Below are 26605 nucleotides of genomic sequence, written 5' to 3' on the forward strand. Positions count from 1 at the left end.
ATTTTCGACCAATTTGATCTAAAGATGGAAAAACACATTTTCCTTTCCAGAGAGGGAGTCTGTAGTAACAAGGCCAGGGTGGGCTCTCCCCAGATGTGTACAGCTTGGAAGGAATGGTTTTGTCTCCATGCTCTTTATTCATTAGGAGAGTTGGGGCTGTTGATCTTCTCAGTCAGCTTTATTGCTTAATGTGATTGTGAAACTGCATTTTTTTCTTGGTGTGCATATCCTTAGCTATGGCTGGTTTATGAAATAATATTTCATCTGAAATATGAATAAATCCCAACATTGCAGCCATAACACTGGTATCCTGTCTGCATAGTCAACCTGCATAGTCTAACAACAGACCGGTAGTTTTTGTTCTCAGCTTTCAGAGTTTTGCAGTCAGACGAGGATTCACACACTACAGCTGGCCATGAAATGTTATCTTTTAACTCAGCCGCTGTCTCAGCGTCAAGGCCTGATTGAGCCAGGTGTCTCTGTCTTGCAGGCCTCACAGCAAGCGCCGTGGCGGCTTTGATCCTCATGACATCCTCCATCGTGTCTGCCGTGGGGTCCTTGTACCTGGCCTACATTCTGTACTTTGTGCTGAAGGAGTTCTGCATCATCTGCGTCACCACGTACGCGCTGAACTTCATTCTTCTTATCATCAACTACAAACGACTGGTTTACTTGAACGAGGCCTGGAAGCGGCAGCTGCAGCCCAAGCAGGACTGACACCTGATGAACTCCTGACTGTCTGAAGTCCCTTTTTCCATTAAGTTTATTTGGCAGCATTTTTTTTTAATTCTTCACAACAGACACTTCCCTGAGAATCTTAAACTGATTTTTTAAAATCCTATACATTAGAAGGGGCCCTAGCTATTTTCTGTGTCAATCTTCATTTTAAATGTGGATACAAAAAAAAGAAGGATCGCCAAGCCAATCAAAGACAAGCTTTAACTTTACTTTGAAGATGTTTCTCAAATAATAAAATGTAGCCCTAGCCCCAGTCCCTCAACTGTAAAGTGAGAAACCATTGCTAGTAATTCTCTAATGTGTATAAATTCAATTTCAGGTATAACAAATGTGATCATGACATGAAACTATTTTAGAATAGATGCTGTATTAAATATTGCCATGTTTACAATATGTAATATGTTTTTAGCTGATGGATTTAAACATGTAGATTCAACTAGAATCCATTTTTGTGATATTTGTAAATAAAGGTAGAAACATTGGATCCATCCCTGCAGAACTTACTGTACGGTTTAGTTGAAGTGTAGCAATGAAGAATGCAGCTCAATGTTGACTGATGAAATAGTGAAAGTAGGAAGTCCCTACAGAGCATCTTGTGAAAAACACTGACAGCCATGGGTGCAACACTGACAGCAAAAATATTAGGGTGGTTGGTTCCCTTTCATCTCCATCCTCTGAAAGGAAGAAACTGAATTTGTACATTCAAGTCAATTCTGTGTTTAGGCGTAGAACTGGATGAATTATAACCTTACAGAAGGAGCTGTGTGACCAGACCTTCAAGTCCAAGGCCTTCGGAACACTAATGATTTGGGAAATGGGTATATTTCTTTGGAGAAAAACTGGAAATATTAATATGGCATTTTCAGGTAAAGCCTCTTGACCGTAGTTGAATTTTCACAGATGATTTTCCTTAATATTGGTGCCAGTCAACTAAACAGTATTAGAACTTGGAAATAACCAGTGTAAGCCCCAGTGCTCAAGGAGGATTGCCCTTCGGTCTTTCCACGGTGTTCATTGTTTCTTTCTGCACTAATTGGATATCTGGTTTAATTGTTTCAGAGTCGGACATTGGATCCGTGAACTTTAGGGCTGACACACTGCTCAGTTTACTTAATCGGGAGAAGTACTATAGGTAGAAATATCTAGGAGCAAAATACAGTAAAGTCATCACTGCTCTATTAACTACACAGATGCAGGAAGCAGAATTTCTTAAAGTGATCTGAATAAACCCAAATGAAATTGTGACAGTACGTTTCTATGGTTAACATGTTTTGCCAGAGTGTTAAAAGTGCCTTCTGTCTTAAAATCTCAAACCAAATATTTTGTGTGTGAACCCGGGCAGAAGTATCCCTCCCTCCTCTCTGTCAAGTGGAAAACCTGTGTTCTGCAAAAAGGTTCTGAATGATCATTTTATTCTTTAGATTGAGAAGTAGTAGCAGTGTTTTTGCTTCCAATTCAATTAATTGTTCTGCTAAAAATAGGCAATTAGATTGGTGAGTTTTGAGTGTTCTACTTGCCTTCTTAGCAAAGGGAGGGGACAGGCCCCGCTCTGAAAAGTAAAGTGTGTACAGAGTCAGCAACTAGTCAGCGGTTACAGCTGTCTTCACTGATGCAGTGTAGCCCTTCTGGCCCAAGGCAGGTATCAAATCTGAATTGTAATGAACTTTTAACCGGTTTTAACCAGTTCGTTAAAAGATAGCTTAACTCAGATTTCATCGAGGCTTATGTTTTCCCATGAATGTGAATATCTCAGTGCCTGTTTTATTATGTATGTGTTGTTGTATTGTCAAGTGGTTACAGAATTCTAGGAAGCACTGACTGAACGTCGGTTCCTATGGAGAAGTCAGTCCTCCGAGTTGAGAACTGTGCAGTGAGGTCATCTGTGCCGGTGTGTCTCGTTCTCCCGAGGCAGTTCACAATAGAGTGGAAATGGCTTCCCCGTGAAGACTTCTGTGGTGTTTATAACACCGCTTGTGCTAAACAAGTTCCTCCTGTCCCAGTCTCAAAAGGTTTTCATCACATTTTGTGTCAGTCAGCAGAGTATAGTTAAAGCTTGTCTTGAGGTTACAGTCTTGAAAATGTCTTCAACTCTCGAATGAGAAAACATGGAAAGTCATTCAGCCAGACCCTTCAAGTTTTTCCTTTGCTTTCATAAGCCTTGGGAAAACCACTGTTTCAGTTGTATGAAAATAAATAAATAAAAAAAAAAAGCCACATTCCTATGATGCAGTAGAATCAACGCCCTTTTTCTCACTGCGAGATGAACACGTGCTGCCTGAAATGGCAGGAGTGTGATGCCGGTGTCTTAGTAAGTGACAGGACCTGTGGGGTGTTATTTGGTATTTTATGCCCTGGAAAACTGTACCCCCCCCCACATTCTTCTCCACCCACAAGGGGGAGGAAATGCCATGTGATAAAGTTTGAAGATTGCTATAATTCCAGACTGAATACGTATAAACAGTGTGGCATTGCTGGCCACCAGGGCTGACGGGCAGGCTAGGGAAAGAATCGCTTACAGCAGGAATTCCCACTTCATGTGTCTGGAGTGATTTATAACAGAGGAAGCCTCTATTAACAGTTATAAATATTTGAAGGGGGAAGTATGGTTAAAGGATAAATCCTAGGGAATCTGGGTGGTTTGGAGGATTTCATTTGGTTTTTCATTGCAGCTAGCTGCTGTCAGTGAGGGTAAAACTTCTGGTGAAATAACTCAGGTTTAATTAGCTGTGTGCCAGGAATTACTTTATATATGTATCCCCTCCTTAAATTCATTACTTTTCAAGAATGTTGAAAGCACTGACTATTTTCATACAGAAGCAAAGATGATTTGTCATGTGGTACGAGGGATCTTTGGACCTACTTGATAAGATCCAGGACCAAGGCTACAATAAAATTAAAAATTCTTTGTTGGCTTTTGTTCTTCATTTATGCCTTTTCAAACAAAGACTGCCAAAGTGCAAAGCTGTCTTAGCAATTACTTCATAACTTAGATCAGCAACACTGCTTGACAACCAGTGAGTATCATCCGGAAATCTTGTCTAGACAAATGCCAACAAAGAAACCCACTCTCATTTTTAGTAGCCTCTCTGGGGAGATGGACCCGACAGGCCGCCTCTGTCCTCATGAACTGTCCTGCAGCACACAAGCACGTCTTGGAGAGAGATTTTAGGCAGCAGTTATGATTCCTAGTTTGTGAGAACTACCCTTCAGTGAAACACAAGGGGCGGGGGTGGGAGTCCAGGCTACATGGTTAAACATTTTTTTCAACAAATTAGCCCATAAAAGGTGAAATGTTTTGTTATAAAACTGTATTAAGCATGGCGTAAATATTAGGTGTATGATCTGTATAGTATGTTCCATCAGAAATATTTATTACTAGTGCTTTGAGCGCCTGAGTAAACATTCATTTAAAACGGAGTTCACTGGGCAGATTTCCCCTTTAACGGAGATAGAAATGTTCTTTATCAGAGGTTTAGGGCACCATTTTGCTAACTGGTAAATAAAAACAAATGTAAATATGTAAGAATGTTTATTTGTTGCACATAACTTTTTTGGTATAAAATAAATGTAGAAGTTACCTGTGGAAGTTGTGCTGCCATTGTTCTTACACTGTAGTACTGCACTTCAAAAAGGAAGCTAAATAGAAGCCTCATAAAGCCTTATAAAGTATTCTGGAAGTTGCGACTGTGACCTTGTTTCTACAGAGCCACCGACTTTCCTCTTAGGATGTCCGTGTAAGGAAGGCACAGAGTCCTTGAGAGATTCTAGTTCTTAGAGGTCCTGTGGCTTACCATCTGTGTGGCTGTCAACAACGGATGTTACAAAAGGTGTATGGCTGACAGTTCTGTAAACATAGGAAACATACTAGTCAGATGTTCTCCACAGCTTTACTTTAGCTTACCTTGAAAATTCTAAGATGATGCCACCTGGGGCTGGTGCTGATTAAGCCACCATCTGTGATGCCAACCTCCCATGTGGGTGCCAGTTCAAGTCCCAGCTGCTCCACCTCCAGTCCAGCTCTCTGCTAATGCGCCTGGGAAAGCAGTGGAAGATGGCTCAAGTGTTTGGGCCCCTGCACCCATGTGGGAGACCAGGAAGAAGCTCCTGGCTTCAGCCTGACTCAACGCTGGTTGTTGCCACCATCTGGGGAATGAACCAGCAAATGGAAGCTCGCTCTCTGTCCCTCTCTGTGTCTCTGAGTTTGAAGTAAATAAATCTTTAAAAAAGAAGAAAAAGATGGCATCTGCTAGAGATGAGTGCATTTGAAATATGTTTTAGCCATCCTTCACTGACTAAAACAAATGTGTTCTATGCTAGAACCTTACGACCTCCAAAACAGACCTTGCCCCTATCTGTAGAACATTCAGGAGTGTCTGCTTAATGTTTTTTTAATGTTTGTCAATGAGAGACATTATTCATTGACATTATACTGGAACATGAAGAACTTGAGTTCAGGGGTGATGAGAAATAGGAAACCCCTAGAATTCCTAATGTACTATTTGCCTTTTTAAAAACATTATTAATTTTTCACTTTACTTGAGAGGCAAAGAGATACAAAAATAAATAGATCTTCCATCTGCTGGTTTATAGCCTAGGCCTGGCCAGCCTGAAGCCGGAAGCTCAGAACCCAATCTAGGTCTCCTGTGTAGGTGACAAGGATGTAAGCAGTTGAGCCACCACCTGTTGCCTCCTAGGGTGCACGTCAGCAGGAAGCTGGATTCAAAGTAGAGTCAAGGCTTGAACAGCCACTCTGATGTGGGATACGGATGTCCCAAGTGGCATCCTAACTGCTTAACCTACTCCCTAACATAGCTAGCTCAACTGACTACACTCATTTTTTAAAAACAGATCTGGAGATGCCTAAGATTAAGCCAAATTTTCCATCCGTGGAACTTCCTGTCCCTTGGAAGGGGCAGCCATAAAGGGTTGCACACTGAGACATGAGAATCAAGCAAAGTTGAAGCGAATCGTGTTCTGTATCAACAACTGTTATTGGCTGGTTGTCCTCCATTTGACTGCTCTCCAAAAGAGTACTTGCCCACAGCATGGAGCTTTAAAACAGGATCATGGAATATGCAAACATTAGGAATTACGCACCTTACTTGCTTGTATGGAGCCTGGGGAGAGTGGGAGAAAAGACTCCTTAGGGGGGGCTGTGCTCTGGGAGAGGGCCCGGAGGATCTCCTGAGGTACCAAAGCATGGGGTGGTCACCAGTGGGCCCAGCCTGGTTAAAGAGGCCTTGTCACGGTCAGTGCGACAGCTGGTGGGCTGGCTACCTGTCGGGACTAGACTCTGGCTGTGGGAGCAGCGGCATCCTAGGAGGGCTGGTTACCTCTGACACTCATCAGCACGAAAGCCTCAGTATGTGTATTGAGCAGCTTAACAGGAAACTGGCACACAGACCTGGCTAATTACTGCACCGCCAGGGCAGTTCTATAAATCACTTAGGCCACGTGGGACATCAGCCCATGTGCAGGGCTCACCCGTGGCTGTGAAAGCCTTTGGCGCTCTCACTGGGTCAGGGCTGGCCTAGTTGCAGGCGCCGTGGAGATGGCGCGGGTGAGGCAGCGGTTGGACGAGGGCTGAAACGCGTTAGGCTGTGAAGACGGCCTGACCTCGATCGGAGATGCCTGTCGGCAGCACAGAGCAATCACTTGGCACTGAACTCTTTATTCTCATACTAGAAAAGCTTTTATTTTTCCCTCGGAGGTGCTCTTCCAGCAGAGTGCCGGAAGCCTTCTGGCGGGCCCCTGAACAGTCCCGGGAGGCACTTGTTCTGTGGAGGTGGCCGCTGAGAGGCAGCCCCGCAGAGGTAGTTCTGGCTTTAAAAGGTAAATGGGCTGTTGCCCTGGCACTGCGACCTCAGCGTGGACCGGTGGTACCTGGTTTCGTTGGCAAGCCTCCAGTAGCGGTCTCGCAGGAGAAAAGCCGCACTTTTTGGCTGTCTCTGACGAGTGAAGATCCCCTTTTTATTCCCAAGTGGTCTCTGCGGGGCTAAAAAAATAATAAAAATTTTAAAAATAACAATAAAAGCAAACAAAGCATTTCAGATGACTTCTGCCCCCAGAACTGGAGACCAAACTGGAGGCAAACTGGAGCCCAGTTGGGTACTCAATAGAAATGGCCATTGCTAGGGTCGCTGCTGTGGCATAGCAGGTAAAGCCGCCACCTGCAGTGCCAGCATGCCATATGGGTGCTGGTTCAAGTCCCAGCTGCTCCACTTCCCATTCAGCTCTCTGCTATGGCCCGGGAAAGCAGTAGAAGATGGCCCGTGTCCTTGGAAGAAGCTCCTGGCTCCTGGCTTCATATCAGCACAGCTTCGACTGTTGTCACCAGTTGAGGAGTGAACCAGCGGATGGAAGACCCCTCTGTCTCTGCCTCTCCTTCTCTCTGTAACTCTGCCTTTCAAATAATAAATAAATAAATCTTAAAAAAAAAAAAAAAAAGGACATTGCTAGACCTAAAGTAACAATCTGGAGTTTAAAGCGTTAAATGTCACTGCTCCCCCAAAACACCTCAGTGCCCTGCTGTGTGAATTTCCAGCCCATTAAGGAAAGAAATTCAAAATCATTTATCTCTGTGGTTTTTTCATTTGAGAGACGGCACTCTCACCTGCTGGCTCACTCTCCAAACACCCATAATGGCTGGGGCTGGGCCAGGCCAAAGCCAGGAGGAGCCCAGAACTCAATCTGGGTCTCCCACATGGGTGGCAATGAACCAAGTACTTGAGCCATGGCCTGCGGCCTCCCAAGGTGCACATGAGCAGGAAGCTGGAATTGGGGTGCAGCCAGGACTGGAACGCAGGCACTCCATGGGATGTGGGCATCCCAGCTGTGCAGCACCAAATGCTGCCCCCCCCCCCCACACACACACAAAAAAAAACAATGATCTTTTATTTACAAAATAAGGTTTAACACTGTGAGTACCCAGGTGCTTGGAATCTGGGGTGAAGGGGGAACTGGGACAGAGTTATCCCAGAAAAGGCTGTGCCTTCCTGAAGAGCAGGTGCGAGAACCCTGGCCTATGGGTGATGTAGGTTTCAGGGTCCTCCCAGGCCAACTTCCGGCCTGGATACTCCCGCTGGGGGTCAGTTTCCCAGAGCTGGAGTTGGGAAGGGAATAAAGATGGCAGCAGCTCGTAAGGGCCGCACCTTCAGCTTGCCTTCCCTCCACCACTACCCACAGAGAGACCATAGCTAAATGGAAAAGAATCTTCCTGCCCAGAAGCTCAGGACAGGGGCCGGTGTTGTGGCAGTGGGTTAAGCCACCACTTGCAATACTGGCGACCCAAATCGGCACGAGTGCTCCTCTTCCAATCCAGCTCCCTGCAAATGCATTTGGGAAGGCATCAGAAGATGGCCAAAGTACCTGGGCCTCTGCCACCCATGTGGGAGACCTGAATGGAGTTCCTGGCTCCTGGCATCAGCCTGGCTCAGAAATGCTGTTGATGGCCATCTGGGGAGTAAATCACCAGACGGAAGATTTCTCTCTTTCTCCTCCTTTTAATCTCTGTGTTTCTCTGTGTCACTCTGCCTTTCAAATAAATTTTTTTAAAAGATTTATTTGTTATTTGAAAGAGTTACACAGAGAGAGGAGAGGCAGAGACACAGAGAGGTCTTCCATCCTTTTGGTTCACTCCCCAGTTGGCTGCAATGACCGGAGCTGCGCCAATCCGAAGCCAGGAGCCAGAGCCTCCTCCAGGTCTCCCCCATGGGTGCAGGAGCCCAAGGACTTGGGCCATCCTCCACTGCTTTTCCAGGCCATACCAGAGAGCTGAATCAGAAGTGGAGCAGCCAGGACTTGAACTGGCACTCATATGGGATGCTGGCACTGCAGGCGGTGGCTTTACCCGCTATGCCACAGCGCCGGCCCCATTAAATCTTCTTTTAAAAAAAGTTCAAGACTAATTTCTTCTACAACAGGCAAATACCAGGCACTGTCAAGCACAAGGCCAAATGAAATCCGGACATCAACCTTTTTTGGGGAAGACATTCGCCACAGCAGTTGGGATTCTATTTTAGGATGAACACATTCCATACTGGAGTGCCCGATTTTTTTTTTTTTTAAGATTTATTTATTTATTTAAAAGTCAGTTACAGAGAGAAAGAAGAGGTCTCCCATCTGCTGGTTCACTCCCCAAAAATGGCCACAATGGCCTGGGGTGGGCCAGGTCAAAGCTAGGAGCCAGGAGCTTCTTCCAGGTCTCCCAGGAGGGTGGCAAGGGCCCAAACACTTGAGCCACCTTCTACTGCTTTCCCAGCCTGTTAGTAGGGAGCTGGATTGGAAATGGAGCAGCTGGGACTCGAACCAGCGCCCATATGGGATGCCAGCACTGCGGGTGGGGGCTTTACACCACAATGCTGGCCCCTGGATGCTTGGTTCTTATCCGGCTTCCCGCTAAAGCACATCCTGGGAGACAGCAGATGATGGCTCAGGTAGCTGCCATCCACATGGAGGAGTTCCCCAGCTCCCGGCTTTAACCTGTCCCAGTCCTGGCTGTTGCAGGCATTTGGAGAGCAAACCAACAGATGGGTGATCTCTCTCTGCTTCATTATCTTTCTAACTCTCTACCTTTCAAATAAATGAAAGTTAAAAACAGAAACAACCTACAAGGTGATAGGCATTATTCTCACTTTACTTACTTACGCAAAGCTCAGGTCACTCAGCTAATTTCTTACTCCACAAAAATCCAGGTATTCCCAGGTGCCATTCTCATTTGTTAAGCAGAGTAGAGGTTCGGGTCCTCATTCTTTTTTTCTCTTGACCTCATCTCATCTCATCGTGTTCAAGGTTAATTTACCCCCTTTCTATTCTAGTTTTTGGTTAAGCCTTAGCCTTTCAGAGGCCCATCTTCCCCAAAACATGGACCATCGTTCCCATAACCATAGTCTTCTCCACTCACCTAAAAATGCCCTCCTACATTGATGGTAAGCCAGGAAACTAGAAATCATGATGTGTGGGAAGAAGCCTGAAATACTCAGAACTTAGCTGAAGTCGCCCTCATCTCTCCCGGAAGTACTCTCTTGGAAGACTTAAACACCCCTGCACCCAGACATGCTTTGAAACTGACTTATCTGGTGAGCCTGCTGCCTTTTTTTTTTTTTTTTAAAGATTGATTTATTTATTTTGAAAGAATTACAGATAGAGAGAGGGAGAGACAGAGAGACAAGGATCTTCCCTCCTCTGGTTCACTCCCCAGATGGCGACAATGGCCAGCACTGTACCAGGCCAAAGCCAGGAGCCAGGAGCTTCTTCTGGGTCTCCCGTGTGGGTGGTAGGGGCCCAAGCACTTGGTCCACCTGCTGCTGCATGACCATTTGCAAAGAGCTGGACTGGAAGTGGAGCAGCTGGGACTCGAACCGGGGCCCATCTGGGATGCTGGCACAGCAGGTGGTACCCCCACCCACTATGCCACAGTGCCAGCCCTGAGCCTGCTTCTTCTCAGTGAATAATATGCAACAGGCTGACCAACCTGACATTCCTCAGGCTCCACACCCTACTCTGGGATAATAAGTATCCCAAAGTAAACCCAGTCCGAGGGCGAGTTCTGCTTCATGGTGTTGTGAAATACACAACGGCAAGTCGGCCACGTCTGCCCCAGCACAGTGGACTGTCCTGTTTGCTGTCTGGCCATGAATGCCTTGTACAGCAGGTGTGTGATTTCTTTGCTGCTGGCGAACAGTTTGGTTTACTTCTAGGAGTTCTCTGTGCAGCCTGCATTCACGAAACCAGCTTTCCCCTTCTTGGTTTCCAGTATTCTCACAACCAAATACCTGGGACCGAAAAGCCCACCTGGAAAAATTAGAACCCGTACCTGCCCCCAAGCCCATTGCCACTTACTCTGGTTGGTCATAAAATCTGCAAAATTCCAAATGAGCTCCCCCACCACGTATTCTTTGCGTTTCTGGTCCAGAACCAAGTGGTACTGCTCCAGCATGCTTTTCTGGTACTCCTCGCTGAACATCAGAGGAGGGTCCTGGGATTCGAGGCAAAGAGAATTTATGAGTTAGAATTGGCAGACGTGGGGCTGGTACTGTGGCTTAGCAGGAAAAACTGCCGCCTGCAGTGCCAGCATCCCATAAGGGCGCCTGTTCGAGAACCGGCTGCTTCACTTCCAATCCAGCTCTCTGCTATGGCCTGGGAAAGCAGCGGAGGATGGCCCAAGTCCTTGGGCCCTGCACCTGCATGGGAAGACTTGGAGGAAGCTCCTGGCTCCTGGTTCAGCTCTGGCCATTGTGGCCATTTGAGGAGTGAACCAGTGGATGGAAGACCTCACTCTCTCTCTCTCTCTCTCTCTCTCTCTCTGTGTGTGTGTGTGTGTGTCTGTCTGTCTCTACCTCTCTCTGTAACTGTATTTCAAATAAATAAAATAAATCTAAAAAAGTTCTAAAAAAAAAAAAAAAAGAACAAAGCTGGTGACTAAACATTGCTCCCAAGATTTCACTCAGTCCCCCAATGTTATTTAGCACCTGCTGAGTGTCACACTGCTGAGTGCTCAGGAAGCAATAATCAGTAGGATTCCTTCTCTCCCCTAGAGCCCACAACCTGGCCAAGGTCAAGAGCAAGAAATTCTGACAGACAGGTAGGTACTCTTCCTGGAACAGGTGGGATAAACCTCCCCAAGAGGGGACAGCTGAGCCGAGTCGTGGCATCTGTTGGTGACTGGTGCTAACACGGTCGTCACAGGCAGAGACAGCAGCCCAAGCAAGAGCAGCAGGAGCAAACCCCTGCTTCGTGACCTGCTCGTCCCCATGCAGTGGGGCCGTTCACGGGCCGGGAGTGAAAGGAGAGAAAGAGATGAAACCCAGGACACGGCAGGTAGCAAAGGACATGACTGCCCTGATCGGGAATGAAGGTTTGGTCCCATGGACCGGGGAGAGCTACAGACAGGTCTCCGAGGTCTGGATCTGCTGGTGGTGGCTGCCGATGAGGACGCAGCCAGCGAGGCAGGTGTGTGGCTGTAGGGCAGCAGGGGCTGCAGAGGGGGCAGGGGCCCCAAGGAGCTGAAGGGAAACCATCAAGTGCCACCTGAGGAAATGAGGAGTGGGTGGCGCACCAGGCAGAATGCAGTGCACAACCTACCTGGTGAAACCCTGCGATCGTCTCTGCTCCGTACTCGCTCTGGATGATGGGCTTCTGGTGGGCCCTGTACCAGTTCTCAAACTGGGTCTCCAGCTGCAGCTGAATCAACTCCAGGTGCCCGTAGTCGTGATACCAAGAGTAGTAGCTGTTCACGCAGATCACGTCCACGTACGGAGCCTAGGACGAGAGTGCCGAGGCACGTTCACTAACCAGGGGATGCAAACAGCGTCAGGACCCTGACAGAGAAGGTAGGAAGGCGAAGCGGAGGGTGAGAGTCAGATCCTGGGGATCACCCCGCCCCATGCGTAGGAAGTAGTCAGGAAGGGACCTCAGGCAGCAGCAGGTCTACAGTGCTGGGCTGACATGCCTGACCCTGCTGGAGAGGACTCCGCAAAGCCTTCAGGGTGCCCCAGCTGGAATCTAACGTCACCTGTTTGGCTGTGTACACCTGTCTCGTAAAAAATGCGAGTGTCCAGAGTCTGCCCCTGGATTGACATGGTATATCCACAGTGCCTTTGCCCACTTTGGTGGTGGGAAGATGCAGGCAGGAGAAAGGAGAAAGCTGGGGGCAGGTGTGGGTGGCAGCACAGCTCAGGGATCACAGACTGTCAGTGAGTCTGGCAGCCTCTCCCAGGGCCAGGCACAGGGTGTCCAGCAGAGCCTTCCTGTCCCCAGGAAAGACTGGAACTCGGGGAGGGCATTTGGTGCAGCTGTTTCGATGCCACGGGGGACACTGGATACTATCAGAGTGCCTGGATGCCAATTCCCACTCCACTGTCGCCAACCCAGCTCTGTGCTAGTATACACCCTGCAGCAACAGATGATGGCTCAGGGACTTGGGTCCCTGCCACCCATGTGAGACCCAGATGGGTTTCTGGCACCTAGCTTTGGCCTGGAATAGCCCTGGCTGTTGTAGCCATTTGGGGAGTGAACTAGCAAGAGGAAGCTCTCTGTGCAATGCTAGAGTTCATGGCAGCCTTTGTATGTCTTGGGAGGAGGGAACATCTGGCTGACATAGCTTTCCCTATCCGTGCTAAAATGATGGCTTCAAGGGGCCGGCGCTGTGGCGTAGTGGGTAAAGCCACCCTTGGCAGTGCCAGCATCCGATATGGGTGCCAGTTCGAGTCCAGCTGCTCTACTTTTCATCCAGCTCTCTACTATGGCCTGGGAAAGCAGCAGAAGATGACCTGAGCACTTGGGCCCTTGCACTGGCTTCGGATCAGCACAACTCCAGCTGTTGTGGCCAACTGGGGAGTGAACCAGCTGATGGAAGACCTCTCTCTCTTTCTCTGCCTCTGCTTCTCTGTAACTCTGCCTTTCAAATAAGTAAATAAATCTTAAAAAAAAAAAAAAAAAAGATGGCTTCACAATGTGTGTGCACACTGATTTCTCATCCACTTTTTTTGACAGTGAAGGAACACTTTCTTGCTTCTGTGTCTTAGAGCTACAGGGCAACTCCACAGTGTCCAAGGGGCTGCTGTAGCCAGACTCGTAAGTGCTGGGATGCAAGTGCAGCCACATGGGGTGCAGCCCAGGCAGAGGCCACAGCCAGCTGTAGAACTTACCCCTTCCACACTCAGTCTGACAGTGGTTCCCAAGTGCTTGGCCACTGAGATCACTACAGAGCTTTTTAAAAGCCCAGGTTTGGGCTTTTAAACCCCAGGTTTGGGGGTGTGGTACAGTGCCACTTGTGACACTGGCATCCCATATGAGCAATGATTTGAATCCCATCTTCTCCGCTGGCAATCCAGCTCCCTACTAATGCAGCTGGGAAAGTGGTGGAGGATGGCCCAAGTGCTTGGGCCCCTGCTACCCACAGGGGAGACTTGGATAAAGTTCCATGCTCCTAGCTTCGGCCTGGCCGTTGTAGCCATTTGGGAAGTGAACCAGTGGACGGAAGATCTCTCTTCCTCTCTCTCCTCCCTCCCCCTTTCCGTAACTCTGCCTTTCAAATAAATAAATCCTAAAACCAAAACAAAATAAAACTCGGGTTCAAATTATGGACTTAAAAAAAATCAGAATCTGGGGCCAGCATTGTGGTATAGTGGGTTAAGCCTCTGCCTGCAACCCAGGATCCATATGGGCATTGGTTTGAGATCCAGCTGCTCCACTCTGATCTGGCAGATGCAGAGAGAGAGAGAGAGAGAGAGAGAGAGGTCTTCCATCCAATGGTTCACTCCCCAAATAGCCGCGATGGCCAGAGCTGAGCCAATCTGAAGCCAGGAGCCAAGAGCTTCTTCTGGGTCTTCCACATGGGTGCAGGGGTCCAAGCACTTGGGCCATCTTCTACTGCGTTCCCAGGCTATAGTAGAGATCTGGATTAGAAGTGGAGCTGGCCGGCACCGCTGCTCACTAGGCTAATCCTCCACCTTGTGGAGCCGGCACACAGGGTTCTAGTCCCGGTCGGGGCACCGATCCTGTCCCGGTTGCCCCTCTTCCAGGCCAGCTCTCTGCTGGGGCCAGGGAGTGCAGTGGAGGATGGCCCAAGTGCTTGGGCCCTGCACCCCAAGGGAGACCAGGAGAAGCACCTGGCTCCTGCCATCGGATCAGCGCGGTGCGTCGGTCGCATTGCGCTGGCCACGGCAGCCATTGGAGGGTGAACCAACGGCAAAGGAAGACCTTTCTCTCTGTCTCTCTCTCACTGTCCACTCTGCCTGTCAAAAAAAAAAAAAAAAGTGGAGCCCATGTGGGATGCTGGCACTGTACATGGCGGCTTCACCCACTATGCCACAGTACGACCTCCCTCTCTCTGTCACTCTACCTTTCAAATAAATAAAGTACATCTTTAAAAAAAAAAAAAAAAAGCAACAAAAAACTTCACTCAGTGATTCTGCCGATTGGCCAGGTTTGGGAAACCCTGGGCCAAGGGAACTGAAAGCTTTGACATTTTAAACTCAGGTGTATAACATTAAATTCAGGTGTCAAAAATACTGAGTCCACACTGAGAACAAAGTGCTTCCCCCCTCTAGACGCTGCCTCCAAGAAGCCACACTGCCTGGGAGGTCAACAGGTGAGCAGTTAGCGTTCACCTGAAGACCATCCATGAACACAGCTGCACTGGCCGCCCACGGCTCTTCCAGAAGTTCAGGTTAGCAAGCATCAGGACAGGACTAAAAGGAGGCAGGCAAAGGAGGAGAGGACCCCTCCCTCCCGGCCCGGCTCACCCCCAAGTCTGTCGAATAGTTGGAGTTGGTCACAAAGGTCACGGGCCGGGAGGGGTCCAAGGCTTTGGTGTGGGCAATCACGGTCCTGTCCATGGCGGGGCAGAAGACACAGGCTCCATCAGTCCGCGGAGCCCACTTTCTCACCCTCTCCCTCCCGTGCTCCCTGGCCCAAACCCGCCACAGCTGCACTTTTCCTCCCTCCCTACCACTACAGAGGTGCTTCGAAAAGTCTGCAGAAAATGGAATCAAAAGATAAGTCCGGGGGTCGGTGCTGTGGCGTAGTGGGTATAGCCGCCGCCTGCAGTGCCGGCATCCCATATGGGCGCCAGTTTGAGTCCCACCTGCTCCACTTCCGATCCAGCTCTCTGCTATGGCCTGGGAAAGCAGTATAAGATGGCCCAAGTCCTTGGGCCCCTGCACCTGCATGGGAAGACCTGGAGGAAGTTCCAGGCTCCTGGCTTTGGATGGGCACAGCTCCAGCCGTTGGGGTCAATTGGTGAGTGAAGCAGCGGATGGAAGACCTCTCTCTCTCTCTGCCTCTCCTCTCTCTGTGTAACTCTGACTTTTAAATAAATAAATAAATCTTTAAAAAAAAAAAAAGAAAGAAAGAAACATATTTTGACTCCAGTTTTCCCTGGACTTCTGAAGCTCTCTCGGAGAGCGGGGGTGGGAGGCCATGTTCTGAAGTCATATCCAGTTACCCGGAGCCCCTGTTTTCTTCCCTCTCCCTTACTCCTGCTCTGCAGAGAGGCTGCTCCCACAAGGGTTAGCCAGGCGCTTTTGAAAACAGGAAGGGTGGGGTCAGGCTAGGACTGGGGTTAACGTAGCAAATCATCCGGGATTTCGTGCCAGGAGGTGGGCAGGGTGCCGTGTGCGGGGTGCTGGGTGGTGGCTTCCACAGCTGCATGGAACAGAAGGGGCAGAGACACACGCACAGCTACCAGCTGCACTGAAGTGACCGTGGGAGCAGAATTAGGAAGAGGAAGCAGAGCGCGTGCCGAGACAGTCACCGGGGACCTAACGCACGTGAGAGAGGGGCAGGGCCAGGCTCTCCCTCTGAGGAAATGGCATTTACACTGAGTGCAGCTGACAGGAGGCCCCCAGCAGAGGACCTGTCTGCGGTCAGGGCTTGGTCTGGGGGCTCCTCCGGCCGTTGCGGCCAACTGGGGAGTGAACCAGCGATGGAAGACCTCTCTCTCTCTGCCTCTCCTCTCTGTGTAACTCTGACTTTCAAATAAATAAATGTTTTAAAAAATTAAATTTAAAAAAATACTATTTTGGGGCTGGGACCAGCACTGTGGCATAGTGGGTAAAGCTGCTGCCTACAGTGCCAGCATCCCACATGGATGCCAGTTCAAGTCCCAGCTGGTCCACTTCCAATCCAGCTCCCTGCTAATGGCCTCGGAAAGCAGTGGAAGATGGCCCAAGTGTTCGGATCCTGCACCCATGTGGAAGACCTGGAAGAAGCTCCAAGCTCCAGGCTCTTGGCTTCGGATCAGCTCAGCTCCAGCCTCTGCAGCCATTTTGGGGAGTGAATCAGTGGATGGAAGCTCACTTGCTCTCTCTTTCTCTCATTCTGCCTTTCAATAAATAAAAAAAATATATTTTTATTTTTATTTATTTGAGAGGCAGTGAGAGAGGAGGGAGATTTTCTTCTGCTGATTCATTACCCCAAGATGGCTGCAACATCCTGGGCTGGGCCAGGCCGAAGCCAGGAGCTCAGAACTCCATCTGGGTCTCCCATGTGGGTGGTGGTGACCCAAGCACTTGGGCCATCCTCCCCTGCCTTCCTGGATGCATTATCAGGGAGCTGGATAGAACGTGGGGGCAGCTGGGACTTGGACCTGTGCTGCGACATGGGATGTCAGTGTCACACCTGGCACCTTACCCGCTGTGCCACCACGCTGACCCCTGAAAGAAGCTCTCTCTGCCCAGCTCCCTGCCGATGCACTGGGAAGGCAGCAGACGATGGCCCAAGTGCTTGGGCCCCTGCCACCCATATGGGAGACCCGCATGGAGCTCCAGACTCCTGGTTTTGGTCTGGAATAGACCTGCCTATTGCAGCTTTTTGGGGAATGAACCAGCAGATAGAAGATCTCTCTCTCTCTCCTCTCCTCTCCCTCTATTACTCTGCCTTTCAAATAAATAAATAAATCTTTTTTTTTCTTTTTTTTTTTTTTTTGACAGGCAGAGTGGACAGTGAGAGAGAGAGAGAGACAGAGAGAAAGGTCTTCCTTTGCCGTTGGTTCACCCTCTAATGGCCGCCGCGGTAGCGCGCTGCAGCCGGCGCACCGCGCTGTTCCGATGGCAGGAGCCAGGTGCTTATCCTGGTCTCCCATGGGGTGCAGAGCCCAAACACTTGGGCCATCCTCCACTGCACTCCCTGGCCACAGCAGAGAGCTGGCCTGGAAGAGGGGCAACCGGGACAGGATCAGTGCCCCGACCGGGACTAGAACCCGGTGTGCCGGCGCCGCAAGGCGGAGGATTAGCCTGTTGAGCCACGGCGCCGGCCTAAATAAATAAATCTTTTTAAAAACAGGAAAAAAAAAAAAAGGGTTCTGTCTGTGAGGCCCTGACTCAACCTGCTCGCACCACGACCCAGGAGCCTGGTGGGGCTGTGGGTGTTCAGAGGCGGCCGTCACCAGGCCGGGGCCTCTCAGAGCCCTCCACCCTTCCAGCCGTGGCTCAGCTCGAAACATTCCACGAGGGGCCAGCGCTGTGGCGCAGTGGGCTAAAGCGCCGGCCTGCAGTGCTAGCATCCCATATGGGTGCTGCTTTGAGTCCTGGCTGCTTCTCTTCAGATCCAGCTCTCTGCTACGGCCTTGGAAAGCAGCAGAGGATGGCCCAAGAAGCAGCTCCTGGTTCCTTGCTTCAGATCAGATCAGCTCCGGCCACTGTGGCCATTTAGGGAGTGACCCAGCAGGTGGAAGATTTCTCTCTCTCTCTCTCTCTGTACCTCTTTCAAATAAATAAATCTTTAAAAAAAAAAATCCACGAGTGTGCCTCGAGGAATGTTTCACTGCTACCAGTGAAATAATTCATCTGTCAAGGCTGTGACCACTGCATGACTGTAACAGAAAGAAGGAACACCCCCCCCCCGGCGGGGACAGCCTCCCTCGGTGACTGTGACACCCCCCAAGTGGTGTTTCTGTCCAGTGCAAGTGACCTGGGCAGCACAGGGGTAGGCCACTGGCATTTAGCAGATGGAACCATCTACCTCCCGTAGACGGCCTGGTCTTGGCAGACACTGCGTGTCAGTAAGCAACCATTTCACGTCCCGAGACGAGCTCAGCTGAACAGACGGGCCCGGGGTACCCCACGGTGGTTTTCTGCACAGTCTTCACACACATTAGACTGCCCATGAGACTGAGGGACAGGTCCGTGGGTTCTGCTGGGTACATCTGCTACTGTGTAGCTGTGCTTGCAGGGCACGCGTGTCTGACCCCTCCGCTGCCTTTTTATAAAGACTCTCCTTGTGGCCAGCGCCGAGGCTCACTAGGCTAATCCTTCGCCTGCAGCACCGGCACACCGGGTTCTAGTCCCGGTCGGGGCACTGGATTCTGTCCCAGTTGCTCCTCTTCCAGGCCAGCTCTCTGCTGTGGCTCGGGAGTGCAGTGGAGGATGGCCCAAGTCCTTGGGCCCTGCACCCGCATGGGAGACGAGGAGAAGCACCTGGCTCCTGGCTCCGGATCAGCACAGTGCGCCGGCCATAGCAGCCATTTGGGGGGTGAACCAACGGAAAAAGGAAGACCTTTCTCTCTGTCTCTCTCTCTCATCATCTAACTGCAAAAGACTCTCCTTGCTTCCCAGTTAGACCATGTCACCAGCTGTTTGCTTTTTTTTTCACTGTGAAGTTGTATATACAAATAGGATAACTCCAGATTTCCTCTCAGACCCTTTCAGGGTCTCCCTGTGTTGAATAGCCCAGTGGGGTGTGTAGACATTTGGTCCTGAGCTGGCTGGGTTTGGATGTACCTACCCTCCGATCTGGATGGCACCAAGCCACCAACCAAGACTGAGGTCTTGTCTCCACCCCACCTCCCAGCCCAGCGGAACTCTGGGGGCACTCACTTGAAGTAGTAGCCAGCAGGCTTCAGGGAGGACCTGGGCTCGTTGGCCACCGACCACATCACCACGGCCGGGTGATTCTTGTCCCGGCGCACCAGCTCCTCCATCACCTGTAGGTGGTGCTGCAGGGACACGTTGCCAAAGTTCTGGCTGTGGCCGGGAAGAAAATGGAGCGGCGTCATGGCCCGCAGGGCTAGGCAGCAGGGCAGCCAGGCAGCACGGACACTTACGGCAGCACGATGCCCACACCGGGACACTCATCGATGACCACGATCCCGTAGCGGTCACACAGCTGCATCACCTCCTCCGCGTAGGGGTAGTGGCTGGTGCGGAAGGAGTTGGCACCGAGCCATCGGAGCAGGTGGAAGTCTTTCACCAGTAGCGGCCAGTCAAAGCCCTTCCCTCGGATCTAGGAAGACAGCAGAGCAAAGTGACCCCACCCTCTGTCCTTGCTGAAGGTGCACTTCCTTCCAGAGCTGGGCCCCCAGACAACCGCCCACTAGTGCTCGGTCAGCCCCTCATTGTGACACTGGGGTTTCCAGCTTCTTGCTTAACCGCCCGGAGCTTCAAGGCACTGGGGAGGGAGGGGAAAGGAGATAAGCGTGGCCAGAAACAGGCTCTGCAGGGCCCCCCAACTCACGTCTGAATCCTCGTGCTTGTTGACCCCATGGAAATAGAAAGGTTTCCCATTGATGAGGAACCGGCTCTCTGTGACAGCCACGGTGCGAATGCCAACAGGGAGCGTGTAGAAGTCCGACACAGGCCCGGCCGCTGTCTGTGCAATGAGCCTCACCTACGAGAGCCAAAGCAGCAGGTGCGATTGCCCCCACAGGCCTGAGCGCACCCGGCCCGTCTAGCAGCAGGTGCACCATAGCGGCATACTCCAGGCCTGCGCGCAGTGAAGGAGAAATGACAGGGCTCTACTCTTCACAAGGAGGGACCTACCCCCGCCCTCCCCTGGGGCCTGCTCTGCAAAGCTGGGCCTCCCCACTGAGGGCTGAAAAAAGATCAGAAAGCTCAGGGGACCCCGGCCTGCCTGCCCACCTGTCCTGGGCCCCTGCACAAGTGAGGGCTGCCAGATGGGGGCAGGCATTACCTCCAGTGAGTACAGATATGCGGGGCGCTCATGCATCAGGTACGGCCACCAGAGGTTGGCGCTGGGCACCTGCAGCTGGCCCCAGCCACTCGTTCCCTGGGCCACAACTTTGCCTTCTTCATCCAAGAGACTCACTTCCAGCTGGAAGTGCTCAGTGCCCTGGACAAAAATCCGGTAATTCACCAGCCCTGCAGGAAACAAGAGAGGTCAGGACCAAGGGCAGGCTCCACAGATGGGAGCACCCTGCAGCCACCGCTCCGAGGAGCCCCCTTGGCCAACAACCATTTAGTTCCTGAACTCCATGTGCAGCGAGGCTATTCCTTTATGAGCTTTGTGATTCCAGGCAAGACCCCAAGCCTCACTGACCCATGTTCCTGCACAAAATGACAGCAACCACGTGGGTGACTTGGGAAACCCTGGCCTGCTTGGACAGCCTGGGTTCTGGCTGCTTCGGTGGAGGGGAACCTGTGAGGGTGGAGAGATGCTGGGGAGGGCCTTCTTCCTGGGGGAGCTTTCCAGAGAGCACAGCTACCGAGGGCAGAGCCTGTCAGGAGCCCTCACCAGTGTCTTGGGCCACATCAGTGGTGATGGTGATGTCATCGATGTAGGCAGTGGGTGTGGTGTAGAGGAGTACGGAGCGATGCAGTCCCGCGTAGTTGAAGAAGTCAAAGTTTGTGTCCTGGACAAAGTAACCCTTGGGATACCTAGGGTGGGAAGACAGTGGCCCAATGCCCTCGCCCACGGTCCTTCAACCTCCTGGCCTCCCCAGATCCAAGGCTTCCACTCTGTCAAGGCCCCCCTACCCGGTCCCTAGCAAGACCAGGACTGGCTCACTTGGAGGTATCGGTCTTGTAGAGGATGGCTCCCGGCGGCAGCGTGTGAGGCGTGAGCGTGTTGTTGACGGCGATGGTGATGCGGCAGGAGGCCAGGGGCCCGCTCTGGACCAGCTTGCTGATGTCAGCCTCAAAGGGGAGGTGGCCGCCCTCGTGCTCTGTCACGTGGACCCCATTCACCCACTGCAGACACAGGGGCAGTGGGCCAGGGCATGAGGAGGGGGCCCTGCTACTCGCGGCACGGCCCTCCCTAAAGCTATAGCACACGGGGGCCGAGGGACCTGCCAACTTGTCTGGCCAGCCTGGTGGAAAAGACTGGAACTCCAAGATTAGGCAACCCCACCCTCGACCCAGGGCACACAGCCCAGTGTGAGGCATGAGTGTCCCCTCTTCACTGTCTCACCCCAAGAGACAGGCTGTCAGGTGACAGCTGGGACCCAGGCATTCTCAGGCAGCCCAGGCTTGCTCACAACCTGGCCCCCCCTCTTGATCGCCTGCTGCTGGCTGCACTGACCACAATGGCATAGTAATGGGCACTGCCGATCCTCAGCACCACTCTCCTGTCCAGGTCCTGGGTCCATCGCTGGGGCAAGGTCACCTCGCGTTCGTACCACACCCAGCCAACAAAACTTCGCAGCTGTCCGTCCTGGCTGACGTCGTTGAAGCTGGAGGGGACTGGCATGTCCAGGGTGGGGCCTGACTGGGGAAAGAAAGGCTGGGGTCAGGTCCACGCCCCCTAGGAATCTAGAAGGCAAGACCCTCACAGCTACCTAGCCCAAGCCTGATACGAGCGAAATGCACCCAGGACTTGTAGGGGGAGGAGGGGGAATAGATGGAGTATTCCCAGGCCACTGGTGCGGGAGCTCTTCCTTGGGGCCAAGATCTGCACGGACAGGGGGTGCGCCAGAGACCACAACCCAGCCCGAGGCAGGAGGAAGGGGCAGATCCCCTGACTCAGAGGCAGCTGGGGAAAGTTTGAGCCAGGCACACGCGGGGACCCTGCCCTCCTTCCTTCTTCTGAGAAGGCTGGGGCGGCAATGTCAGAAAAAGAGGATCTAACAGGGGCAAAGCGCCCCTGGGCACAGGCCTGCCCCAGCCCCAGCTCTCTGCAAACCGCGACCCATGGCACGATGGGGCTGGCTGGATGCCAAGGAACCCACGGCCAACCCGAGAAGTCCATCCCGGCCCCGCTCAGGCTCCCCAGCGCTGCGGACACTGCCTGAGGAGCGCAGCCCGGGCTCAGCCCCGTCTCCGGGTCTCTCAGCCCCACGCCTCCAAGCCCGGCCATCTTCAGCTTCCTTCCCTGCCGTCAGCTCCAAAGGCTTGGCGAGGGCGCTGGGCTCCCCGCTCCCACCGCAAGGTCCCCGGCCCCGGGCCGCACCTCCCGCAGCGGCCGCCGGTACCACTGCTGCTCGAAGCCCTGGTGCCGGCCTGAGGAGAAGTCCGCGCGGAAGCTCCACAGGCCGTCCAGCTCCTTGCGCTCCCGCGACGGGCTCTCGCGGGGGTACAGCATCCCGCCCTGCAGCGCCAGCGCACAGCCCCAGAGCAGCGGGCCGAGCATGGCCCAGAACATGGGCATGGTTCCGGCATCCAGGGCATGGTTCCCGCTTAAAGCGGCGCGGGAGGCGGGGCCCTAGGCGGAGCGCGTCACGTGTCGCGCCTGAGGCTGTCCGCGCCATCTTGGGTGAGGGCGAGTGCCAGGCCTGGAAGCACCCGTTCAATGCACACGCGTTGGGAGGGCCAGCCTGAAGCCCGAGGCTGGATCTTCGGCGAATAGGGACGGGCCCCACGTAGGGCCCCAGGCACGAAAGACACAGGGTTCGCGGGGGCCGGAGTTCCCCGCCAGCCTCGCCCAGCTTCGCAGGCCCTACCCCCGCTGCTACTGCCCTCCATCCCTAATCCATCTGCCTCTCTGGGGCAGCAGGGCCAGGGCCGCAGGCCAAGGAGGAACCCCTGAAATGGCCCAAGTGCCTCCCCCCCCCCCATCCCGTTTGAAACTCCTTTCCACTCTCTTACTCCTACCAGGCAGCCTCAAACGAAGCCATTGCCTTGCCTTGTCTCGCCTGGCGCCAGGGACTCTGGCCGTGGCCTTGACCCTGGACCCAGTAGCCCCAAGCCCCACTAAGGGTCCTGGGCTTGCTCTTGGCCTCCAGGGCACAAGAAGATGCAGGGGAAGAGATGAGACAGCTTATGGTCCTGGGGACCCCACCTGGATATGATGACTCTTACAGTTACCCAACTTTTTTTTTTTTTTTTTTTTGGCTCTGAAATGTTCACCAAAGCAATCTTCTTTGAAAATAGACTTTGATACTGGGAGCAGATTTCCCAAGATAATAAAAATAAATATAGGAACTGACAAAGTCCAAAGGCTTTTCCCCAAACGCTTACAATATGAAAATATGAGAAAACAGGATGCAGAAATATGTACAATATAATCCTAATGTTAAAAATGTATCCAGGGGCCGGTGCTGTGGCATAGTGGGTTAAGCTGTTGCCTGCAGCACTGATATCCCATATGACTGCTGGTTCAAGTCCTGGCTGCTCTACTTCCAATCCAGCTCCCTGCTAAGCTCTGGCTGTTGTGGCCATTTGGGGAGTGAACCAGCAGATGGAAGACATCTCTCTCTGTCTCCACCTCTCTCTGTAACTTTTTCAAATAAATAAAATAAAATCTTTTTTAAAAAGTGTATCTACACACAAATGGAGAGATACACGTGTGTGTCATATATGGTGTTCTCAATGATTTTCAAATTGCTCTTTTAATTTTTCCAAATTTTCTATAACAAAAAATGTGTTATTTTTATGATCAGAATCAAACCAGTAAATGTTTTTCTAAAAACATAGAGCAAAGAGAAGAAAAATAAAGGTTTGCCTGTACCTACAAGCTACTAACTTGAGCCTTTATTTACTAGGCAGCCTTTCCATATTTCGTACACGGTGATTTTCTGTTAGCTAAGGGTGGGGGCGAACAAGTAATACTTGGTTTCTGAACTTGTGAACCTGACAACCATATCATGTGGTGAAGGCCCTCAGCCTCATTCCTTCTCCTGTCATGGTGCGGCCTTACACAAACGCCAGAATCTGGAGGTGTGAATTTGGGGGTTTCAGCACTGAGAATAAGTGAGGCTACCCCAGGAGTGAGTGGAGGCAGAGAACTGGTCCAAAGAGAAGCCCTGAGATGCCCCAAAGACACTAAGAGGTAAATCTGTCCCCCTCTCGGAGAGGAATATTTCTTTTTTTTTTTTTTAAAGATTTATCTATTTATTTATTTGAAAGGCAGAGTTAGAGAGAGGCGGGGGAGAAGGGAAGGTCTTCCATCCCCAGATAGCCACAATGGCCAGAGCTGCGCCAATCCGAATCCAGGAGCCAGGAGTTTTTCCAGGTCTTCCACACAGATGCAGGGGCCCAAGCACTTGTACTTGTACTGCTTTCCCAGGCCACAGCAGAGAGCTGAATCAGAAGTGGAACAGATGGAACTCAGGCTGGGGCCCATATGGGATGCTGGCACTATAGTCAGTGGCTTTACCTGCTATGCCACAGCGCTGGCCCCAGGAAAATTCCAAACACGTTAGCATGTTCCGTGCCTCTCTGCTGCCCCTCCCCCACTGGCCAATTTCTGACCACAACACCCTGCAACATCCCTGTTCCGTCCCAGGGAATGCTGCGCACCCTGGTCCTGGAAAGCCTTCCTCCTTGTCTCTGGTTATCCCTTCCTGGCCCTCTCATCCCGCTCATGTTTCACTGCTCAGCTCACACGCCTTAGCTTCTTTTCCCTCTCCTGCCCACCTACACGCATATACCCCCAAATACACTGAGGACCTCGACCCTTGGCTCAGACCCTCACCCTTCCCCAGCATGGCCTGCAGTGCCCTCATCCCGGGCCAGAGCTGCAGGGTGACCCTCCCTATTCCCAGGTTGCTACTTTCCTAAGCCCTGCCCCTCAGCCCACGCGCATGCATACACAGACAGACAGACAGACACACACACACACACACCAGCTTCTCACACCCCTTCCCTCTTGGGTTCTCCAACTCCATTTCCTCCAAGCTCACTCCTTTGCCAGGGTGAAGCTCCCTTGCTTCCCTGTCTGTCTGGATCTGGTTGTCACCTCCTGGCCTGTCCCGTCAGCAGCTTGGGTGTCCCTGGGAGGGCCACCACAAGGAGGCTTTTCCTCTGGTCCATCTCCACCCCTTACCCCCTGCCCCCTTCTCTCTTCCTCTCTTGCTGCCACCACCTACTGTGCCCCAGGGATCTGTCCTTTCCATCTACCCAGGCTGACCCACGAGGGAGACCAGCTTCCTCTTGGCTGCTTCCAAATGCAGGTGCACAAACCCTTCCCATGCTGAAGACTTGTCTGCAGAAATAGAAAAGGGAAACCAAGCTCACGAGTGGGGAAGTTACCCAGTCCCGCCCGTTGTGGGTGCTATTCATAGTCCCCCCCCCTTTTATGATTCTTTCCTCAATGCATCTGTTGAAGGCATCCCTGTATTTGGCCTCGAGGGCCAAATGTCATGTCTCCCTGTGTCTCAGGTGAACAGTTTGGAAAATCTGAAGGTCCTTCAGGGGCTAATTCCTCCCTGGTCTGGATTAAACCCAGGCCCTTGGGGGCATTTCCTCCTGCTTGCCAGTCACTAAATTCAGCCAGCTTCCTCTTCATTCTAATTTATGTCAGTGAGGCCACTGACCCACAAACATTAAGCTTAGGGATGTTGTAATAAAGTTCCCATTTCCCAACGATTCTGCCTTCCATATCACCCACTGGGGCCTGCCATGGGGGTGATGCACGTGACTCTGACACTCCAGGGGAGCCCTGGGAAGCCCAAGGCTGGGAGCCAGGGAAGGAGGAGAAACACTGTGTGCAGGATGCTGGCGGGAATCAAAGTTCTTTGGTCATCCGTTCTCTCCCAGACAAATGTGAGATCCCAACAGAAGCAGATTAGCCCTGAAGCAGAACCCTGAAGCTTCCAGAGCCGCTCTAAGACCCTGATAAAGCTGCCAGCAAGATCCTGTCATTAGCCTAGTGGTGAAGACATTGGCAGATTTCAGTTTTGGCTTCAGCTCTGGCTCCTGTCCCCAGCTTTCTGCAAGTATGCACCCCGGGAAGCTCAAGGAGTTGGGTCCCTGCCACCCATGTGGAAGAACTCAGATTGAGTTCTTGGCTCCCAGATGGACTCCTGACTTTGGCCTGGCCTAGCTCAGAGCTGTTTTAGGCAATTGAGGGAGTGAATCAGTAGATGAGAAATCTCTCTCAAATAATAAACAATAATTTTAAAACATTTTTAAAAGCAATGTGCCAGGAGCCAACAGCAGGTTAAGCTGTTGTCTGCAGCTCCAGCATCCCATATGGTTTGAGTCCTGGCTGCTCCACTTCCAACCCAGCTCCCTGCTAATGCTCCTGGGAAAGCAGTAGAAGATGGCCCAAGTGTTTGGGTCCTGCATCCACATAGGAAACTTGTATGAAGATCTTGGCTTCAGCCGGGCCCAGCTCTGGTTGTTGTGGCCATTTGGGGAGTGAACCAGCAGATGGAAAAATCTCTCACCTCTCTCTGTCTCCTTCTCTCTTGCTGTAACTTTGACTTTCAAATAATAAGTAAATCTTAAAAAAAAAAAAGCTATATGCTAGC

The 26605-nt window shown here is 51.6% G+C and overlaps 2 protein-coding genes across 4 annotated transcripts in view; one reads left to right on the forward strand and one right to left on the reverse strand.

Annotated features, from left to right (window-relative positions):
* Window positions 1-2954, forward strand: part of VKORC1L1 (vitamin K epoxide reductase complex subunit 1 like 1) — a 78450-nt gene extending 75496 nt beyond the window's left edge. For both annotated transcript variants that reach the window (XM_062180967.1, XM_062180966.1), the window contains one exon: window positions 491-2954. In XM_062180967.1, coding sequence (XP_062036951.1) covers window positions 491-743 — 253 coding nt within the window. In that variant the 3' untranslated portion in view covers window positions 744-2954. The remainder of the gene's footprint in view (window positions 1-490) is intronic.
* A 3431-nt stretch (window positions 2955-6385) lies between these two features.
* Window positions 6386-22577, reverse strand: GUSB (glucuronidase beta). Of its 2 annotated transcripts, XM_062180964.1 has the most exons (12): window positions 22363-22577; window positions 21496-21681; window positions 20983-21164; window positions 20710-20852; window positions 20149-20336; window positions 19693-19845; window positions 19283-19461; window positions 19056-19202; window positions 14985-15069; window positions 11821-11997; window positions 10579-10714; window positions 6386-6733 (listed from the first exon to the last, which is right to left on the reverse strand). In XM_062180964.1, exons 1-12 carry the CDS (start codon window positions 22558-22560, stop codon window positions 6564-6566), a joined length of 1944 nt encoding a protein of 647 aa, XP_062036948.1. In that variant the 5' UTR covers window positions 22561-22577; the 3' UTR covers window positions 6386-6563. The 2 variants fall into 2 exon arrangements, with proteins under 2 accessions (XP_062036948.1, XP_062036949.1); XM_062180965.1 differs by lacking the exons at window positions 20710-20852; window positions 20983-21164; window positions 22363-22577 and having other exon boundaries at window positions 21496-21562.
* Window positions 22578-26605: the final 4028 nt, after the last annotated feature.

This window comes from Lepus europaeus, chromosome 21 (assembly GCF_033115175.1).
Source record: "Lepus europaeus isolate LE1 chromosome 21, mLepTim1.pri, whole genome shotgun sequence".
Taxonomy (NCBI): Eukaryota; Metazoa; Chordata; class Mammalia; order Lagomorpha; family Leporidae; genus Lepus; species Lepus europaeus.